General features: G+C 37.9%; 2 protein-coding genes across 7 annotated transcripts; one reads left to right on the top strand and one right to left on the bottom strand.

Moving 5' to 3' along the window:
* Nucleotides 1–1,785: 1,785 nt before the first annotated feature.
* On the bottom strand, nucleotides 1,786–21,120 carry thoc5 (THO complex 5). 3 transcript variants are annotated; one of them, XM_053512367.1, is made up of 21 exons: nucleotides 21,098–21,120; nucleotides 10,668–10,765; nucleotides 9,064–9,135; nucleotides 8,723–8,866; nucleotides 8,529–8,642; nucleotides 8,343–8,440; nucleotides 7,530–7,676; nucleotides 7,012–7,126; nucleotides 6,631–6,763; nucleotides 6,412–6,489; nucleotides 6,241–6,284; nucleotides 6,001–6,100; nucleotides 5,785–5,893; nucleotides 5,544–5,645; nucleotides 5,360–5,456; nucleotides 4,423–4,534; nucleotides 3,889–3,992; nucleotides 3,499–3,586; nucleotides 3,261–3,376; nucleotides 2,117–2,310; nucleotides 1,786–1,994 (listed from the first exon to the last, which is right to left on the bottom strand). In XM_053512367.1, the coding sequence occupies exons 1-21, from the start codon at nucleotides 21,114–21,116 to the stop codon at nucleotides 1,931–1,933; spliced, it is 2,148 nt and encodes a 715-aa protein (XP_053368342.1). In that variant the 5' UTR covers nucleotides 21,117–21,120; the 3' UTR covers nucleotides 1,786–1,930. The 3 variants fall into 3 exon arrangements, with proteins under 3 accessions (XP_053368342.1, XP_053368343.1, XP_053368344.1); XM_053512368.1 differs by lacking the exon at nucleotides 9,064–9,135; XM_053512369.1 differs by lacking the exons at nucleotides 9,064–9,135; nucleotides 21,098–21,120 and adding an exon at nucleotides 10,993–11,015.
* On the top strand, nucleotides 12,065–19,296 carry zgc:158398 (uncharacterized protein LOC568894 homolog). Of its 4 annotated transcripts, none has more exons than XM_053512373.1 (7): nucleotides 12,065–12,140; nucleotides 15,117–15,308; nucleotides 15,418–15,673; nucleotides 15,765–15,933; nucleotides 16,030–16,183; nucleotides 18,899–19,033; nucleotides 19,126–19,296. In XM_053512373.1, exons 2-7 carry the CDS (start codon nucleotides 15,147–15,149, stop codon nucleotides 19,141–19,143), a joined length of 894 nt encoding a protein of 297 aa, XP_053368348.1. In that variant the 5' UTR covers nucleotides 12,065–12,140; nucleotides 15,117–15,146; the 3' UTR covers nucleotides 19,144–19,296. The 4 variants fall into 4 exon arrangements, with proteins under 4 accessions (XP_053368348.1, XP_053368346.1, XP_053368347.1 ...); XM_053512371.1 differs by having other exon boundaries at nucleotides 12,072–12,158; XM_053512372.1 differs by having other exon boundaries at nucleotides 12,084–12,162.
* Nucleotides 21,121–21,265: the final 145 nt, after the last annotated feature.

The following is a 21,265-nucleotide window of genomic DNA, read 5'->3' as shown; positions in this document are numbered from 1 at the left end:
TTTTGCAAGTTTTCTTACTTAGAAATCATAGAGGGGTCTACAATGTTCAGCATAGGTGCATTTCCACTGTAAGAGACAGAATCTAATCGCCCGGAATCGAAATCCGGAAATCACATTCTATGATTTGTTTTAACAATTTATTTGTGAATTACTGTCTTCCAACTTCCAAAAATTGTAGACCACTCCATGATTTCTAAGTAATAGAACTTGCAAAATCACTGGGTGAACAAATACTTATTGACCTCACTGTATGTGTGTATATATATATATATATATATATATATATATATATATACACATATATATATATATATATATATATATATATATACAGTATATATGATGTTTGACTAATGCATGACAGGATGACAGGATACAAATAAACTGACAAGCTTAGCTCTTATGGAAGGATCAGTCCCTATTATAGAATAATGGTTGATCTTGAACTGGTTTTAAATTTAAAAAGGTTGTATAATTTCAGAGTGAATTCTCAGGGATGTTTTGAAACTTTGTGGTTTAGTCCTAATGGATCCAGACACAACCCAATTCAGAGGTAGGCAGATTTTTATGTATCATCTCCTGATCTCTCATGGGTCCATGATTTTATGGATCCTAACAAACATACATTTGGTGACCAGGTGAACTCTGTTAGACCTGTATGTACTAAAAATGAGTGTCTTATGGATAAAAAAAAAAAATACTTAATCCTCAATCATATATATTTTTTTATTCTTTTGCACGTGGAGCCACAACACATATAGTTCATGCTGATACACAGCACTTATACAGTAGGTCCAAAATTTTGTGACCTTTAATAATTATGTTTATGCGGTTAGGCTACTTGGAAAACATTGTTTAACTGAGTTCTGCTTCAATAATTCCAGGTTTTGTAATGTAATGTAATGTTAAGAGGAAATTCTTCACTTAGAAATAATGAGTGAATAAAATAATTTAAAATTGTTTAATTATATATACTGCACATACACAGAATCTACAGGGTGGGTGACATGTAACTAGACATAAAAAAATGTAATAAAGTCCATATTTTAAATACCAATTAGTGAAACAATTTGTACATGTACACAGTAAAATGAAAGCACCAGTGGCGTCAACCAGTTTTCTCAGAAGGCCGGGGATGGAATGTACTTCTGGAGGAAGTCGTTTGGGATATTGCTGAGAACCTCCTAAATCAGTGCTCCAAGTTCTCCAGTGTGCGAGGCGTTGTCCTGTACACCTTCTCGTTGCGCATAACGCCACAGAAAGAAAGAAAAAAAATCACATGGAGTGAGATCTGGACTTCTTGAGGTCCGTCATCCCATCCACCATCCTGAAAAATGCTTGTCTAACCATCAAGTCATCAATACAAGATCTTGGCCAAAAATTAATGCAACTGTGTATGTGTCACCCTCTTTGTTTTTGAAGACTTTTTGAATTCGGTATGAATTTTAACAAAAAAAAAAAAAAAAAAAAAACTCATGACCATACTGCTGTCCAGAACAGAAATAAAGATAATAGAGAGGTAAAATTCATAAAACAAACGATTTTTTTCTTTCATTTGGTTGAAAATTTAAACCTTTGAAACTTTTCAGCTATATAACTTTAACTTAAAATATCACTTATTTCAGTCATTCATTTTTTCTACTCTTTTAAAGAGTAGAACAGGAAATAACATGAATGTTCCACTTATTTATAAAAGTTCTCACATCTTGGATATGAGGCTTTCTGCACAAGTTAAAACCAAATTCAATGTAAAGGTTTGACAAAGAATCCACAAGTGAGACCCAATGTATCACAAAGTGTTTTATTTTTTATTCTACACAGCGAAACATTACAATATAGAATCAAACACTTGGGGGAAAAAAAATTCAAGCTCTAAAAAAAAAAAAAAGAATAAAGAAGATAAAATATAGAGAAGAGGAGCGACAAAGATTTAACGATGACTGAAAAAGCCCTGAGGGTGGTTGTATTTAAAAGGCTTCAGACGATTCGGCCCCCTGAAAGTATAAAAACATTTACATCAGTGGCTGAGGTATGTGGACAAAAAAAAAAAGGCTGGTCATTACTTAGGCAAAAGATCTCAGTTGATGTTATATGGCGGTTTGCTGTGTGTACTAACCTGGCAGAGCGTAAGCACATCTTTTCTCTTGGAAATTCTCTTGGGCCCTCTGAGCCATCACACACTTGGCTTTCAGTCTCCAGATAAACATCCAGACACACACAGAGACGCTGGATCTGGTTGGTCAATAGCTGAAGCCCTGGTCGAGGTCCCAGGAGCTCAGACCTAAACACGTTTACCTCGCTCTCCAATGCCTGTCCAAAGAAGAACCAATCAGAAAATGTCATACTGTATATAATTGTTTGTATGTGACACATACGATTGCTTATACAGTTGATTTCCAACTCAGAACATGTTCGATTAAAAGGTGCATGATGCAACAAAAAATAAATAACTAAATAAATAAATACTACTTGGACTCCTAAACTGCTGTCTTAGGAAGCTCTACATTTTATTAAACCCATTCTGCTCATTGAAAGTCTCTTGTGCATTTTTCCTTCACACTCAATAAATAATTGAAAAAGTGAACATGGAAAAATTTTGGGTATTTTTAATAATCTATTGAATTAATTAAGTAAATAAAAATACAATTTAAAGGATCTACTGATTACTATGAGGCCCTGTCAAGTCAAATCGGAACTATTGATGAAATTTCTGCCGAATTAAAGTGTTAAAACCAATTGATATTTACAGATGCCTTCTTAGTCGCAGTGATCAGCATGTGGAACACGTGATCCTTAAAAAAATGAAGGATAACTTGTGGAAGAGAGACATTTTTCTGAAACTGTACACACAACCATTTTTGATCACCACAGTATAGGAACTCCTCTGGGTGTTTCATCCCTGTACAATCCTGACCTCAGTGGAGTGTGGGCTATTAAAGGAGTTCCAGGAAGGTAAGCGTTTCAACGTAAAGATCAGATCATGGCTTTGGAGTACTGAGAAACCTTTCTACATTGATGGTATCCAAAAACTAGTGAAAAGCTGGCTGAGATAAGTGGATTAGTGGATTAGCGTAACAGGGGATTATATAGAGACATAAAGATAGTTTTTACTCATAATTGTGTTCTGTGTTTCTGCACAATAAAAAGATCCAGGTCTGACCTGAATGCCTCTTGTAAAATCGAAAGTTAGTCTACAACAGTCAAAAAAAAAAACATTTTTTAGTAGAACATCTCTTCCTCTTAAAGAATTACACTCTTACCCGCAGGTTATCGTCTGTGCGGCCACTGCGCTCTCCTTTCCAGTGCAGCGACAGCGAGAAGAGAGGAGTGACCTCCGGATAGCGAGGATTCAACACCACTGCAGCCTGAAGACGAGCTGAGCCACAAAATCAGAACACACTGGAGCTTTTAGGCAGTTTTATGATTGTGATTTTAAATTCCATCCTCAGTTCACTTTTTCGTTTTCAGTAAAATGGATCACATTTGACTCCTACTCACCTGTTCCCCTTTCCACTACTGCCATAAAGAACAGATCAGTCTCCCTCACCAGGCCAGCATTTACCACATGCTGAACAAAGCCCAACTCCTACACACACACAAAAAACGTTTTGGTCACAATAAATTTATTTAATGAACATGTGGCTTTTCTTCCATCCTGCATTAAAAAAATTTAAAAATTATAAGTAAAATAATAAGTGGCTTGTATTGTGTTGTAGGACACCCAAGTATAAATCTTAAACCCAGAGAACCAAATCAAACTAACTTCCACTCCTGCTGACAACAGTGCAACACAAAAATCTTTTTAATTAAGACACAATGCCAAAACCATAAAATAATTATAGTTCTACTACAACAAAGTAAAAAGTCCTGGTAAACAAACAGACATACCAGAAAATCCTGGTAGTTCATCATAGTCCAGCGAGCCAAGCGAGAGACCACTTTAGCTGGGAAGAGATGCTGGCACTCAGTGGAGACAGGAATTATGCTGTGCTCTGCAATGAACACAATCAACAAAACTTCGAATTAGAAACAGAGTTAAAGGACATCTTCATTGGTTTCAACAAAATCAGCTCTTAGAACATATAAAAAATAAAATAAATGCATAAATAAATTAATATACAACATTTACTCTAAAATGGAAGCACGGGTCAGTTAACATTTATGAAAAATATATTTTCACAGAATGATACCATAAACATTTCAGTCAGTGGTAATTTTAAAATTAATCCTTAATTTATTTTCCCAATTTCCATAAGGAAGAAACTACATCTTAGGAAGAGATTACAACAAAAAAAAATTCATTTTGCACTACAGAGTTCTACAACTGCCCCTGGTTTCCCATCACAAGGTTCTCTTATTATGCTTTATTTAATAAATGCATTCTCAAAACCATGCATGTTAAAGGCAAGGAAAAGTGTAAACCTAGAGAGCTGAATTGTTTGTGCAAAGCCAGTCGAGACAGCAGACGTCCTCTCAGGAGCTTTATGGTTCTCTCCATATGACTGGCACTGAGAGAACTGCGTGCCGCTTCCACCTGCAATGAATCAATCACAATCACCCAAATCTGCCACTTTCTGTATTATATCAAATTGTGACCAAATATAGGACAGCGTGTCATCATCAACTCCAAAAATCAATCATTCTTTTAACTCTTAACATATGCATCATAGTAAAAACCTGTTACATAAATACAGTAATACGTGGTGTACCACAAGGCTCCATATATAGGGCAAATTAACACTTTTCAGTAATAAGACAGATGTAAATGGTTAATCAACCTGCATTAAAAAAAACATTTAAATGATACATGGTTCTGTTTGGCCGTAGATTACATATCTATTAATTTGTTCACCACAAGAGGACACACTTGCAATGCAGGGGGAGTGCAATACAGTATATTCATATATTCAGTATTATGTATCTTAAGCGCCCTTGCGCTTTGAAAAGAGAGACAAGAGTGGTATTTTCACCCGCCTTATTGTTTTTGTTTCCTTCTGGTAACTATTCGGCCTTCATTAATTTGCCTCACATAACTAATTAGGGGCAGTGGTAGCTCAGAGGGCTAAGGCACTGATTGGAAGATCGGCGGTTACTGATCGGAAGATCGGCGGTTCGAATCCCAGCTCCACCAGGTTGCCACTGTTGGGCCCTTGATTAAGGCCCTTAACCCTAACTGCTCCAGGGGCGCTGTATCATGGCTAACCCTGCGCTCTGACCCCAGTTATGCTGGGAATGCTAAGAAGGAATTTTACTGTGCTGTAATGTATATGTGACAAATAAAGGCTTAACTTAATTCAGAATGTTAACACATATTGACATCAATGCGCTGCAGTAAACACATTGAGGAACACACTCATACCTGCGGTATGTCACTGGAAAATTGCAATCCTCCAAGATTCTGCACCCAGATGTACGGATGTCCAAGTTCAGACACATAATCAGCAAAAGTTGTGATGCTATATAAAAAGAAAGTGAGATGAGACACTACCAATCTACATGCATAAACAACTGCAGCTGTAGTCTGCCTGAGTGTATTGCCTTACCCCACTTTGTCAAACTGGTAGCGGTTGGTAGGATTGGGGGTTTCTTGGCCATCATCATTAGCATACAGGCAGTTCAACAGAGATTCAGGATTTAGAAGCTCCCTACAAAGGAAGAGAGGCGTAGTTTAGGAAAAATAAAAATAACCCCAAAACTGAGAAGTTCTTTAATTACACTTGTAAACAGCTTCTTTAATCTTGCCCTGAACTTTTGTTTTGGACACTTTAGAACATGACAGCTCACCCTGCGCTGATGGCCCCAGAGAGGTCCGCACAGGCCGAAACTTTAGCTTTCATAGTAAGAATGTTGAGGTTCATCAGGTAATAAAAAAACAGGTGCAACACGCTGCCATCTACACCAGAGCAGGGAAAACAGAACAGACATCACACAGTCATGCAGGTTAGTGCATTTTAGAATGAATAATGTGAATGAAATAGTCTGCTCAGTGCACTCGCACACCTTTACACTTGAGGTCGACGCACAATGAGAGAGGATGCCGTTTCAGCATTTCTTTACGTTTGTCATCAAGCTGAACACCAACTGTACCACGCCGTCGTTTCTGAGATAAAAGTGTGACAACAGTAGCAGAAATTCATGAGGATTTATTTAAAATCTAGCTGCATTTTTGTTTAGAATAAATAAGATCAGTGCTAGAGGGCACAATGAAACAGAAAGGGCTAAATGAGACAGTGTCCTTACAGTGTTCTGTTGCTCCTCCTCTGCATCAGAGTCACTCTCATCATCTTAAAAGAAAAAAAAAAAACAGCCAATAAATCAATATAATCCATTTAGATGTTTTATATTTGATTTTTTTCAAGATAGGAACCGAGAAAAACAAACCAAAAGCATTTACAACGGCACATCTTTTACCTTGAGAGTCCTCGGGGGGTCGAGACAACGCCTTGGCTTCATCCACATCTCCACTGATAGACACAGATAGATTTTTATCTGAAACACAAACACACACGTCCACATTTTTTAAATGGACAAAATCAGCTGTGCCATTTTCTATTTCCACATCACTCCTTGACAGCTGAAAAAGAGGGAAAAAAAAAAGTGTGTTTTCTGTAAGAGAAACATCTGCATTACCACAGGCTTGTCCATAAGCTCCGGCCTGCACAAACAGCACATACAGAGGAGGAGGAAGGTGCCGTGCAACTTCAACCTGTTTCTGCACACGCTCAAATGGCATGGATAAGTACTCCTGCACGGGCAAAGACGCCTGAGAGAAAGAATGAAAGAGTGAGAGAGGTTGGTCAATCTGTTTTCTTTTCCTTAGCACGCATAACAGATTCACTAATAATTCCAGAATAGCTAATACATTCAAATCAACAAACACAGTGTAAATGTAATAACAAGCTTAGACCAAGCAAGCTAGACACAATTGGATTTATTCCTTTAAAAATAAAACTAATTATGGATGCTATTAAAACCTGGGATTAATCCCCGTTCGCATCTGCCGAGACTTACCTGCATGATGGCCTGTAGTCCTGGCTGAAGACTTCCCAGGTATTCCTTCTTCAATTCAATTCCTTTCAAGATCTTTTCCTTAGAGCACAGTGAGCTTTTATACTGTTCAGCCAACCTAAAATACAAACAACAACCAAATCCTAACCGATCAAGTCGCTTTTAAAACCCTTCACACTGTAGGGTTGCATGACAGCAGCTAAAATTATAAACATGATTTTTTTTTGTCAGTTCCCATTCACAGTCATCTAATGAATGATTTAAATGCGTGACCTTGATCAAACGCGATTAAACACACACACACACATCAAATTCAGCTAAAACATGTAAATATGAAGCATGTTTTATTATGCATATTTAATAAAAACAATAACACAATGATTTCTATTGTAGGTGATCACGCTAACATAACTGTAAGTAAAAAATTTGATTATGATGTGCTCAGTCCTAATTCCGCTGTATACATGTGTGCATGATGACAGATTGTATAGAGGGCGTGGCTATTTCTGTTCGTTTCTCACCTCTTTCTCTGCTCCAGTTCCCAGTCCAGTCGAGCGAGTGTGAGCTGGTGAGGGTCGTCTTTGGTGAGATGAGGACGAGAGATTTCAGCCGGGGCCTCCTTAAAGAACTCATCAACGCTGACTAAATCGATCTCTTCATGCTGGGACCTACAAATATGAAAAAAATTATAATAAATTATTTAAAGGTACTACAGCACACTGTGTAGCAAGCAGGTTTTTTCTTAGAAGTTTTACAAAAAAAAAAAAGGAAGAATATATGTATAAACCTTCTTCTGTATACATTAATTCCAATAAAAAAATAAAAAAATAACCCTGTCTAATTGATTATCTGTCCGACAGATATATGTTTAAGAAAAAATTTTCTATTGAAAAATTTTAATGCTGTCAGTACTTATAACTTTTTAACACTCTTGGCTTCCACAAAAACAAAACAAAACAAATCTAATTACTGTAGCAGTGTGCAGTAAGGAATTGGTCAAAATGAAAACATAATGAAATACAATTTAATTGCTATTTTATTTATTATAATTTTTTGGGATTTTTTCCCCCCAATTTTCTCCCTAATTTAGTCGTGGCCAATTCCTCCCCGTTACTAGGGAGCTCCCACATTAAGGCTACTACTACCACTCTAGACTATCACGTGTTTCCTCTGAACCAATTGACGCCAGCCGACTGCATTTTTTCAAACACGCACCGTTTATTTTAAAAGAAATTCTGCCCAATCATGCAGCACGGCTGATGTTAACATCATATTTAAGAACGATAAATGCTAGCTTAAAAACCCTCGTTCCATCAAGATAAACAACCACTTACTTGAACTCGAGGCATTTGCCGATTTCTTTCTGAAGATGCATGACCTCATAGAGAAGGTTCTGAAGCTGTAGGTGCAACACGTCCACTTTCTGCTTCGCCTAAATAACGAATAAACACACCTCCATATACTGTAGGTGCACTAGAAATTGGACAAAAATTAAAAGACAGAGCAGTGTGTGCGTGTACCTCATGTGTCTGATCCCGTGCTTTCTTAAGCCTCATGTGTGACAGACGATTCAGCTTCTTTAGGGTAATAAAGTGAACACATCCTTGCCTGCGTTTTGCTTCGACCTCTGCACTCTGGATACACAAACACACAATCAGTGGTACGTTTACCTGAGTTATACTCTTTCACTCAAAATAGCTGTTCAAGTACTCACCCCTTCTTTTGCTCCACCGGCTTTTAGTTCTTGGATTTCCCCCATTAGTGTAGCCAGTGCCTCACAGGTGTTCTTATACAGGGCGTAATCTTGTTCAGGGTCTCGACCCTCCAGTTCCACCTCTTCATTATATGCACGTACATCCTAATGAAGGCACATTTAGTCAGAGATGCATAGACAATGTGTATAGACAGTGTGTGCATTCCCTCCTATCCACAAGCCAATCTATTCCGGTCTAGTCAGATGCAGAGAACCGTCTTGTGCAATTACCCCCTTCTCTCACCCAAGTGTATGTATAGAGAGAAAAGTGAGAGTGCTTTTGAGACTGAAGTATATCATACTATATGAGTCTGAGTCCTCACTGACAACAGCTTCTTCTGGCCAACAGAGCTGAGCAGAACTGGAACCCCTGCCTATCAATAACAGTTAACATAAAATAAGCCTGGCATCTTAGCAACCTGTTCCTCACATAACTTCTGTTAGACATCTTCAATGACATGGATCATAAAACGTTTTATTGATTTTGCTGATTCCGGATGTACTGTAGTAGCAAGTTGAGGCGACTGGATTGTTGACGACTGATGTTCCTAGCTAGGATCTTTAGAGGGCAACAGATACATCACCGTTACAGAAAAAAAAACTGATTACTTAAAGATGTATTTGGCTTAAATTTTGCAGACTGTAAAGATAAAAAAAAAAAAAAAAAAGGAACAAACATGAAAGTTACATTTTTGCTTTGAAATGTGCATACATGGGCACAAAACTATAAATATTGCCAAAGATTAGTTTTCCCGGACTGATGATTTAAAATTATCTTTCAAACTGGTCTTTAAATATTTATAGATAGAAAAAAAGATTTTTTTTACAGCATTTATACTGCTTGCCCTAAAAAGTTGCATCTCTTTATGCGTTTCTCTTCCTAAACTGACGCACCCATTGCTCTACAATATGGTCCTTTTTCCACTGCTCCAATGAGCAAGCTTCTAAGTTGTGCAACAGAAATGCATTTTTATAGCATTATATCATCCAAAGTTGTGTGGAATAAAAAGCCTCTGATTAGCCTTTTTCAGAAAAAGCCTAAGGATAAACTTTACAGCAACACGGCGCACGTTAAAATCACACGCGAGGTTTGCCAGGACTGTTCCGTATGACACACCGACAATGGCAGCAACGTTGTGGATTGCTCTCCCAAGACCATTGTGCAGTTGCCGCATGTTTTTGCCATTTTCGGGAATTAAGCTTGTTGAAGATCTTCCTGATCTCTTGTCTTCCAGTGATGTTCGACCGCTCTTGAAGCACACGTCCCCTCAAAACACCTTGAACGACTCATTATTGCAGCATCGCCGTAAACCTGCAGAATCATGTCAAACATCGTTGTAGTAGATTTACCCAGTTTCACACAGAATTTCACCTTTGATCGCACTTGCTGTCCATGATGAAACAGCAGATGTGATAACACAGATGGTCAGAACACCACCAGTTGCACAGCACCCGATGTACACGCTCGATGTGTCTTTTAGCACCCTGACTCATGAAGGTCGGTGCTTCCTGTGTGTGTGCAGCCTTGTCCTGCAATCTGTTGGGGTATTAAAAAACTAATCTGAAAACTTTTTGATACCACCTCGCTTTATCCTATGCGATATTTCGCAAAAGTTGAATTTGTGAAATAATGTGCAGAATTGTAACAAAATTAAAAAAAAAAAAAAAAAAAAAAAGTGAACATCGGCTCGGGATATGTATAAAATCGTAATACTTACAGAACTGCAACGCAAATCGTATCGGCACAGAGGTATTGTGATGATATCGTATTGGGTGATCCCTGGTGACTCCCACCCCTGTTTACTACTACAGTCCATCCTGAACAGTCATGCTTTTCATTTAAAGACTTTGGCATGATAGAGTCTCTAAAACAGAGGAGAACAGGGGGAACAGGGGGAACACTGACCTGGTCTCCTTCACCTCGAACCCGTTTAGGTTCAGGAGTGCCTCCATCACTCCGGATCACTTTAGTCTTGCGCTTTTTAAGAGGGTCGGAAGACATGTCTGGAGACAGAATAGTGTAAAGTTAATAACACAGTCATAATGCATTGTAAGGACATTGTCTGATTTTACTCTCTGTGCTCAAGTAAGGTTAAACGCCATGAACAGCACAGGGAGTAGGTTAGCAACAAATAGACACGCTATCTGTAATAAACTTGACCTTAATAAAATAGATTTTTACATTTTACACTTTGTTACGATAAATAAACCCAGCACAGTGACACACACACCCAGTATTTACACAGACAACATGCGGCTTTAGCATTAAGTGCTAATCTCCGGTATCTACTGTAGGTGCGCGAGCGAGCGAGCAGCGGCGCCAACTGTTCCGTTTGCAGGATTCACAGAAGATCCTCTATTTCGCACAAGATTTTTAACTGCAACATGTAATCCGCTCACTAACATCATTAATCCTCACCGAATTAATTTATGTAGTTCAAGCTATACACTCTTAGCCAATAACTGAACCCGGGATCTTTGTTGAAAGCAGCTACACTCGCACTTCCGCATACCGATTCTTTTTCAAAATAAAAGTGTAACCTAACCCTAGGGCACGAAGTGGGGTAGAACCTGGACGCCGTGCCAATTCATCGCAGGGCACACACACATGCTCATTCACAGACTACAGGCAATTTGGGAACGCAAATATATCTAGTCTACATACTTTTGCACAGTAGGAGGAATCCGGACTACGCGGAGGAAACCCGCTAAGCATGGCTGAGAAAATGCAAACTCCATTCCCAGCACTCTGAGGCAGGACTCAAACCTGGACCCTAAAGGTGCAAGGCGACAGGGCTAACCACTAAGCCACCGTGCCGCCCACCAATGATCTATGTGTCCAAAACAAATCCTCAAAATAGACACCTAACCATCACATCCATGTGTGTTTTTTAAACAGCTCGTTCCAGATTTAGTTCTAATTTTCCATCACAATTACCTCCACTGTTCTGGAAAGGCTTTCCACTAGATTTTGAAAGACAGCTGTGTGGATTTGTCAGTCACAAGAGCATTCACAAGTCACAAGAGCATTAATGAGATCTGATGTTGGGTGAGGATGCCCAAAATAAGTCTCTTGAGAAAGGGGCTGCTTTGGGCAAAGTCCATGTACACAGACCCAAGGCTGGAACCAAACCCTCAACTCTGGTAGAAATCGAATGAACTTTCAAGATACTCTTTCTGTAGCATCATTTACAAAGAACGCACCAGTATGTTGGTTAAGATCAACTGGTTACTGAATCACTACTGGCCTCCAAAACTTGAAAAAAAGGGGCCTTTATTTTGAAACTTGCACTAAAGACTTCTTCCGCATCAAGAAGTAAACATGCAACGTAGAGAATATATTTTTAAGGCAGAGACGAACTAAAGGCAAGCTTACAGTGTATGGACAACCATTTAAGCAAGTATATGAAGTTACATTTTTAGGATGTTGTTGTTCATGTTCTCAAACTACCAGCTAAATGCTTAGCGGAGGATAAGTAAGAAGCTGGCTGAACTTTTATTGTAGTTAGTTTAGTCAGTCATGGAGTACATGGGGGTTGGGTCATCAATTAAACACATGTGAGGATATCAAGTGAAATGCCTCTGGTATTGAAGAGTCAACAGCTGCTGTTAGTATACTGGACTTTCCTGTGTTGTACAGTATACTGAGTGCTGAGAGCAGTGGCACAAACCATCAGGAGAGAGAGAGAGAGTTTCTGTCTCAGTCAGTGGCAGTGTGTTCTCAGTCAAAGCATGTATGTAGTAGGCGTATGCTATTCCTCATGCCATATTGAAAATCAGCACTGAATCATAATGCAAACTAGAGTGTACACTCTATACATATAGTTGGAAATGTTTATCACAGAATTCCAGGACATAAGATGGCGATAAAAAGGTGTGTTGGTATTACAGTAAGTGAAGGATTGGAAACCAGGAGGAACTACTATTTGGCCACATTCATGTGCATACATATCCTGGTGAAGCAGAACAGAAAACAAAAATCTCACTCATTATCTATACCACTTTATCGTGTATACAGAGTCACAGGGCCTGCAGCCTATCCGAGGAGACTTGGGGCACAAGGCAGGGTACACTATGGACAGGGTGCCAATATACGGAGCCCCGGAAGTCACCTAGAGGAGAAAAAAAAATCTGTGACAACAGTTTTGTAATTTGTGCCCTCAATTTAATAATCCGTTTCTACCATTTCTTAAACTGTTCCCTCAGTTTAACCATCCGTGCGCTCAGATTTTGTAATCCGTACCCACAAATTCAATGATTTTGCGTTGTGCGCACGCCTTTTAGAAGAATAGAAAGCTCCCCGCTACATGTTAATGAATCTTATTATATATTGTTTTATTGTGGATTATTAAGTGTACTGCATCAAACTCTCTTAACTGCATGCCTACAATGATTCTTTAGATATTAATTGTAGCAGCTTTGAGGTAGAATACTGTGATTTAATAAGAATGATTGAGTCTTTTAACTAATTCACAAATTACAAAACTGTTGCCACAGATCGTTTTTTTTCCTCCTCTAGATGACTTCCAGGGCACCGTACAAATACATCGCAGTGCTACAAGAAAACAAATATTTTATCTTTCTTTTTAATTTAGCACGATGGTGGAGTAGGTAGCATTGTTCTGCGAGCTTCGGGTTAATTTGCATGTTCCTTAAAGCCTGTTTGGGGTTTCTTTCACACCCAGTGTTCCTGGGATAGACACTGGATACACTCCTCCAATCTGAGCAGACGTGAGCTGCAGACATAAAATTACTTTTAAATAAAATTTAGTAAAATATCTTGCTTTAGGTTTAGAGACATCTAGACTCTCATATTTAGAGGCTCTTGAAGACATTGTGTTAACTTTAAGTGAACCAGTTTAGTAAGTAATAAAAGATTGGTCAGAATATGTGCCTGTTGCAAGCAATTAATGAAGATCTTTTCTCATTAATGTGTTCCAATTAAATACGGTAAAGAAAAAATACTATATATATATATATGGAAATACAAATAAGTGCTGTAAAGCAAGGGAGTCTTTAAACAAAGTTGAAGAAAATAAGTTAAAGCAGTAAACAGTAATTAATAAAACAAAGTCAATAATTAGTGTGACAATCCTTTACTTAAAATATAATTTTTTTGCAGTTTAATAATAAAATTAGCGGCTTAGTTTTCCTGAACATCCTCCAAAACCAGTGACAGTCCTTCTGAGGAATTTGTTACACCTGCTTCTTTTATACGTCCTATAGTTTAATTTTTCTGCAGGGAAGTGTTTATTATTTTTATTTTTTTTGAAATGCTAATGTTTGGAAATCAGAACTTTTTTGGGTCTGAATTAAGTAAGTCATAAAATAAACATGCATAACAAACTTTGTTTAATGGAAAAAAGAAAAAAAACAAGGGTGCCTAACACACGTTGCACAGTACTGTACATAATATCATAATACTTATATTAACATCACATTGCACTGTCTCTGTTGGTAAATTAAGTAAATGTCTTGGTAGTAAAATCCTTAGCAGATTTTTCAGTGAATTTGTGTGTATTCTAATGCATGAGCAGTTTTTCAATTGGAATAAGTGTGTGAGCAAACCATTACCTTAGATTGTGTACATTAAGTGAATAAGTCACTTAACATCCAATTTTTAAAACATAAGCTATATTAAGTTACTTAAAATAGAAAAATGTAAGTTTATAACATCAGAATCACAACAATATCATTCCCGAAACTTATTTTTTTCCCATGTGTCACACTTATCTACAGAAAACTTCCTGGTAAAATTTAGAGCATTTGCTTGTTTGGCTATGGCAATTTTTTTTCTATTTATCTCTCATTATTTTCATTATTATCAGTAGCACTCTCACCTGTAGCTGTGCACTTGCCAAACCCCCCAAAATGCATTGTTCAAATCTTAGCAAAGGCAGGTACTAGTAGACTTGCAGGCATTGATTGTAAACCTACTCTTTAAAATGCACATTAATCTACACCACCTGTGTGAACCATTACATGATGTATGTCCTGATTCTTTATTTTTATTCATCATCTATACCACTTATCCTGTGTAGTGTCATAGGAACTTAAGGCATAAGACAGGATACACTCTGGAAGCGGTGTCCATGGTAGGGAACAAACACACACTTCCAGGTATATTATATTTCTGATTCTCTGGCTATTCATAAGCAAAGTAGATTACAGTTTGTTTGGTTTGTCTAATTGACAACTTATTTGTTGTTTAAAAATTTATAAGTTTAAATTATTTGCTGAATAATTCCAAAGTAGAACCTCATATTCAACAAATTCCTAAAAAAAAAAAAACTTCTGTGTGTGTGTATTAAAGCAAAACTATTACGGTGTTTAAGTCTGATGTTGTGTGTTCTAGCATTAAGCTTTAGTGAGGGCATTGGACTGCATGATGGCTCGATGGCATCCCATCACGAACCTGAGGAATCGAATTATACAGCATCCGCCTGTTGCTGTTTTTTTCATGTGCATGCTGGTCCTAGCTGGAGCTTTCATTAGCATTGGGATATACTTACAAAACCATGACATCAAGAACCCAGACATAAACATGGTAACCGTACTGTTATGCTTTGTATTTATGATTCAGACATATCTATCCAAAACATGTTGTCGTAGATTGAGTTTGCTGGCAATCTTTTATTGTCGTATGTGTGTTTTAGGACTGGAATCAGTTGCTGGGTTCTCTTGCACGGTTGAAGTTCTGCACACAGTTAAACGATACAGATCTTTTAAATGAAAGACCAGATATAAACTCCCCTCTGCTGTTAAATCACGGAGATGAACCGTTCAACAATACACAACAAAAAACTGAAGTGATTAGCAGGTTTCTGCTGGTGCCCCTAATGCATGTTGGAGAATACCTAGATCACAACAGCATTAGTAGCACATTACTGGGAAGCCAGTTAGGCCTGAAAGGTATGTATACTGACTCTAAAAGAATGCAAACCGGCTAGTGTGTGTTCAGGGATTTGGGAATGCTTTTAATGGATAAATTTTCCGTCCACAGGATCTGCTGGCAAACAGTCATTAAATATATCGCTGTTGTTGAATGTACAGAATCATATATCATCTACTGATTCTGCACCTACTCATAAGCCCTCTAACATGCAATCTACGTCCCAGTCCTACTCCTGTCTGAAGATAACAGCACCACGTCACATTCTACCTCAAACTACGTACGAGAACACTTCTGAAAGACAGCAGCTACAGTATACATTATGGATATTTTATTATCATACATTTGTAGGCTGATGATGTGTTTTTTTTTTTAGATCGCCACAACAATGCCCACCTAATAAACACCCAGAGAACATGTCTCCTGTAAAGGCACTTGCTATAGGATCAAATAAGAAGAGCTCTAATGCGCCAGCGTGCCTCAGCTTTGAGTTCAGTCCTGACCCCAAATTGACGGTCCTCCTCACACAGGTAAAACACATCAGGATATGTATGTAGTAGTACATATTGTAGTAAATATTGTGGGAGAATGTACAAATAATCAATATGCATAAATACTTAAAAACATAATAAACTTTCAGTTTCATCATTTCCTGTGAAAAATGTTTAATTATTTAATGCTAAATTAGAAAATGTATAACATGACAAATATAAATCGTGTAAAGAGCATTTGTTCAATTACACCACAAAATAGGGCAGACAAATAACATAAAATCTGAAAATGAATGTTGCTCCAGCTGCAGTGTCCCTGGCTAAATGTGGCGTTATTGTCTGTTTGGAGTTTTAACATCTTCTTTTTGTGTCCATGTGGGTTGACTTAAAATTCCCCCTCATTTTCTGTGGTAGGAGAACTTCAGAGAAGTGAGGAAATGTGTGTGCATGGACGGGCATTGCACCTCACAGTTTTCAGGGGATAGGTTCTGCATCCAGTGCAACTCCGAACATGATAGTAATATAAGTTTGTACTGAAGATAAAGGAGTAAAAAACAAAAACAGTGCATCAGTGCACAGATTTATTACATGTAAAATGAAAGCTTTTGAGTCTTTTTTAATTTATTGTTCGAATTTCAGTGATTATGCTTCATGAAAATAAAAAAAATCCAGTCTCTCAAAATATTAGAATATTTAATTTGAGTTTAAGTAAATTAATACTTAAACAATGTAAATACTGTTTATGTGTCAGTGTACAGTGTACTACTGCATGTTCATAAAAAAGTTGACTAGAAGGGAAAAGTGTGGCATTAAATATGCTGGAGTGCATCAAGAGCCATCACACACAATGGGCTACAACTGTTGCATTCCTAGTATCATGCCACTTCCAAAACTGAGACATCATCAGTAATGTCTCACCTAGGGTAAAGAGAAACTGGACTGTTGTCCAGACCAAGTATTGCATGCATAAATTAACACTTTTTTTACATTTATACTTTTACTTTTTTGATTGTTCTTATGAAACATTCTAATAATTTGAGATCCTGGATTGGTATAAAATTAATTATTAAATAAAAAATATATCAAAATAAAAACAAGGATATATGTAAAAAACATGCAGGGTAGGTTAATTGGCATTTCCAAATTGTGCCCATAGTGTTGTGTGCTTGGATCGGCACCCTGCCCTGGTGCCCCTGGCTTCCCATAAACCCAAACTGGATAAGCTGTATAGTAAATAAATTAGAATGAACTATATATATATATATATATATATATATATATATATATATCTGAGCTGCACTATGTTTTATATAATTGAACTGGGTTTTTTATCGTTTAGCCTAAATTTATTTTTTTCTAAATATATTTGCCTGAGGTTCTTCCATCGCCCATCCATATGGGTATCCAACTTTTAATTTTTATCCAACTATTAATTGTTGAATGTTTTTCCTAAAAATGTTTCAATACTGGCCCTTTAGAATCACTGAAAACTGTATCAGCATCAAGCTGATGGTTGAGCTTTTCTTGGTCAGCAACTGAGGGAGTTTCCATTCCATACTCTGCCATTTACTCCCAGGCTCGTAGTGATGAATCTGTGTCTCGTCACCAGAAATTATTCTCTTTAAGTATCGTTCCAAATTTTGATTGCAGATCTCAAAACACTCGTGTATGCACCTAAGTGAGTTTTTTTTTGGCACCATGTGGACACCTGACAGTCACACCCATGTGGTTTTACTTAGACCTTCAGTCATCTGAGAAGGCTTTCCACTAGATTTTAAAATGTGGCTATGTGCATTTGCTCAATTAACCAGAAAAGTATTAGTGAGATCAGGTGCTTAGCTTGTCAGGTGATGAGAGCTGGGGTGCAATCAGTGTTCAACCCAAAGGTGTTCAGTGCGGTTGAGGTCAGGGCTCTATGTAGTCCACTTAAGGTTGGAGTGGAAGAACTCGAGAATTATGTTATATGAAGCTCACTTTGTGCATAGTTGCCTTGTCATGCTGGGACAGGTTTTGGCCTCTTAGTTCGAGAGTTAATTGATAAATATATTGAGAAGGTGTTAGGTAAAGAAGTGTCCAATTTTAAGCTAAGAGTAGAAGAGTTATTTCTTGTTGTTTCCGCCGCACCTTGATACACTTACCAGTCCAGGCCCGATCGACCGGGAGAGACAAACACACACACACACACGCAGGCATGATGTCTGAAGATCTCTGTTTATTCTCAGCAAAGGGAGCACATTTAAACGGTGCTACGTCCCAAACATTAAAAAAACAGTCATTAACATGTCATTCATAGAGGGACCCGGACACAGACAGGTGAGAGTAGATGCATTTGCATTCTCCTGATTAAACAAAAGGGTTCTAGCAGACAGGAGCCATTTGGATGTATCCTTGTCTGGTTACAGGATATAGAAGATGTTACCACAGAAGGCATAAGGAAGCACAGTAAGGGGTCTGTTCTCAAGGGACAGGAATCTTCTTATTAGATTACATTGTCTTACAATATTATAAAACCTTACAGAAGGTAATGATACTAGAATAAAGTGTATATACTTCAATAATTTACCGCCACTCTTGCATCCTTTGACTCTTTGATTTTTTTTTCTTATCAGTAATTTGCCCCTAAATAACTATTCAGCTGTAGAGTACTGTATTCCATCCGTAAGCTGCAGGTCTTAAAAATGTCAGAGTATTTTGTTGTTAATAACGGAGTCAGGATATTGTATTATCGTCTTACTTTTTTCCCCACTCTACCAGGAAGAAAAAGCTCTAGCTAGATACCACCTGTTGTTGGTCAGCATTGTGCTGCTGGCTCTCTGTATTATCATGTGTCTTTTTGGAACTCTTACCTGCTCCAAGTCACGCTGTCACCTTGCAACTGATCCTCAAAAGGTAATAAGAATAAACTTGAATGTATATGTCCATGTGCACATCAGTGTTTTTATTAGTTGAGTCAAAGATTCATTTCTACTTTTACCTCACAGGAAACTCTGCTGGAGTGATAAGGATGAGAACTACACCAAGGCCAGTGCACAAGGCTTACTGTTTATCAATCACTGTAAATGTATATTTATGTTGAATGTCTGTGACAAAATGACATCCCAAATGACATTGGATTTTCTGTGAAGCAGGCGTACTAACATTAAAACCTTCTACTAAGTGTCCTTTGTGATAAATTTACTCTTTCAGTGTTCTCTAGTCAGTGCTCAAAATGACAGTAATATTTCAAACAGTAGTAGAGCAGTTAGTGCAGTGGTGACTTAATCAGGACATTAGGTGGTCAAACCCTGACCATGCCACTTCTGAGCCCTTGACTAAGGCTCCATCTTACATTTACGCATTTGGCAGACGCTCTTCTCCAGAGCGACTTACATTTTCTTTAATCTTATTATTATACTGAGCAGTTGAGGGTTAAGGGCCTTGCTCAACAATATCAACTTGGTGGTTGTGGGGTTTGAACCTGGGATCTTCTAAACCGTAGTCCAGTGCCTTAACCACTGAGCTACCCCTGGCCCATCTTCTCTACGGCTGGCCATGGAGCCCCAAAGTGAACATAAGGAGAAAAAGTAGATCAAATACGGCCATGTTTTACTACATCACTTGAAGTGTGTATGAACTAGATACAATTCTTTCCCGTGTTATTTCTTTTAAATTATGAACATAATATACAAGTAGTCTGATTTGGGTACTTGTATGTACAAGATACAAGTTGGTCTTAGGTTTTAATTAACTTATGTGCATAAAATATGTGTACATAGAGGAACTGTATCAACATCTTAGTCACCATCATTGCATCAGAAGGACAGAAAAGAACAATTTTAATAAGATGGTACATTTATAGGTTTTATAACCTTTTTAGGACACGCAGCAATTCATGTGCACCTTTTTCGTGAACCTGACATTAAGAGAGAGTACCTATTTACTTCATTTTCTCAGTTTGAGTAATTTCAAGAGCAACATTTACTTATTTTGTTCCCTTGCTTTGAGTATGTTGGAAGGTTGTTGAATCAAGTATAACGTCTGCACATCTTTCTAGTTTGTTTGCTTGTTTTATTCAATTATATGCACCATTTAGCAAAATAAGTGAATGAACAAGAAAAAATACACTGTACGATGTGTCCACTCTAGGGCTCCGTACCTTCCAAACCATTCGGGATATGTGGAGGAAAAATAAAATAAAGAAATGAAACTCACCCTGCCGTAACGTCAATATGACAAATAAAGGCTCATTCTCATTCTCTTTCACACAGCACTTACATTTTATATCGTGACAACCTTGAATGTTTGTTTTTGACCAACCAGGCTGAAATGCAGATATGAGCAGAAGGTTTTACAGCATTAATTAAGGTAACGGATGCACTTTCATCAATAACGTTAAGGTTAACACTACAGGTGTTACACTGCTGATCAAGCAGAGGACGTGGAAGGGTTCAGTCGACCAGGAAAGGTCAAGGTTAGGTCCATGTCTCCACCCCAACGCCAAATCTTATCTACTGTACATGCAGCAGCGTCACTTCAAGATAACCCAGAAGAAAAGTGAAGAAACTGCAAACACTCTGGTGTACTTAGTGCTGGTGTTCTGCCCAATTCTGCTGTTAATCAAAAGATAAGGCATAAGTGTAGCATGATTTGATACATTATTATAGCATATACTTAAAGTGGAGAATTTAGGGGTAGCATAATCTGACAGACAAATGTCCCATATAAAGTAATGCTCTCGTACGCAATTAACAAAATAACCTGAAACACTTCTCGAGCGTGTCAGTCTTTGCATGCGAAGAACTGTGGGAAAAAAATGATAGTAATGGTAGCATGGGTTGACAGAACACCTGATCTATAATGCGTAACCTTAATAAATAACAACTTCAATGCCTATGACATCAATGATTATGTCTGACCATCAAAATACGTACAACATTTACACAGACATTCGTGATGCACCAGGAAAAGACAAACCTCGCCTCTTCTTTTCCATGCCACACGCGACTCCGCCATGAAAACCCCAATCGTTTCCTTATTGATTGACAATCATAGTTGCCAATCGAACACGCAGGGATGAACACGGCGCGCTGTGATTGGCTGCGCCTCGGACGAAGAGGCGGGTCTGTGACTTTCGTTCGTGAG

This window comes from Clarias gariepinus, chromosome 2 (assembly GCF_024256425.1).
Source record: "Clarias gariepinus isolate MV-2021 ecotype Netherlands chromosome 2, CGAR_prim_01v2, whole genome shotgun sequence".
NCBI classification, from domain to species: domain Eukaryota; kingdom Metazoa; phylum Chordata; class Actinopteri; order Siluriformes; family Clariidae; genus Clarias; species Clarias gariepinus.
The sequence above is the reverse complement of the archived record's forward strand: the minus strand, read 5'-3'. Positions and strand labels throughout refer to the sequence as shown.

Excerpts from the sequence above, each read along its gene's own strand:
- zgc:158398 (XM_053512373.1), top strand. The coding sequence starts at position 15,147 with ATGATGGCTCGATGGCATCCCATCACGAACCTGAGGAATCGAATTATA. Across the intron at positions 15,309-15,417 it reads AGAACCCAGACATAAACATG|GACTGGAATCAGTTGCTGGG; the intron begins GTAACCGTACTG and ends TGTGTGTTTTAG. Across the intron at positions 15,674-15,764 it reads AAGCCAGTTAGGCCTGAAAG|GATCTGCTGGCAAACAGTCA; the intron begins GTATGTATACTG and ends TTCCGTCCACAG.
- thoc5 (XM_053512367.1), bottom strand. Across the intron at positions 6,101-6,240 it reads AGGAGGAGCAACAGAACACT|AAACGACGGCGTGGTACAGT; the intron begins GTAAGGACACTG and ends CTTTTATCTCAG. Across the intron at positions 3,587-3,888 it reads TGAACTACCAGGATTTTCTG|GAGTTGGGCTTTGTTCAGCA; the intron begins GTATGTCTGTTT and ends GTGTGTGTGTAG.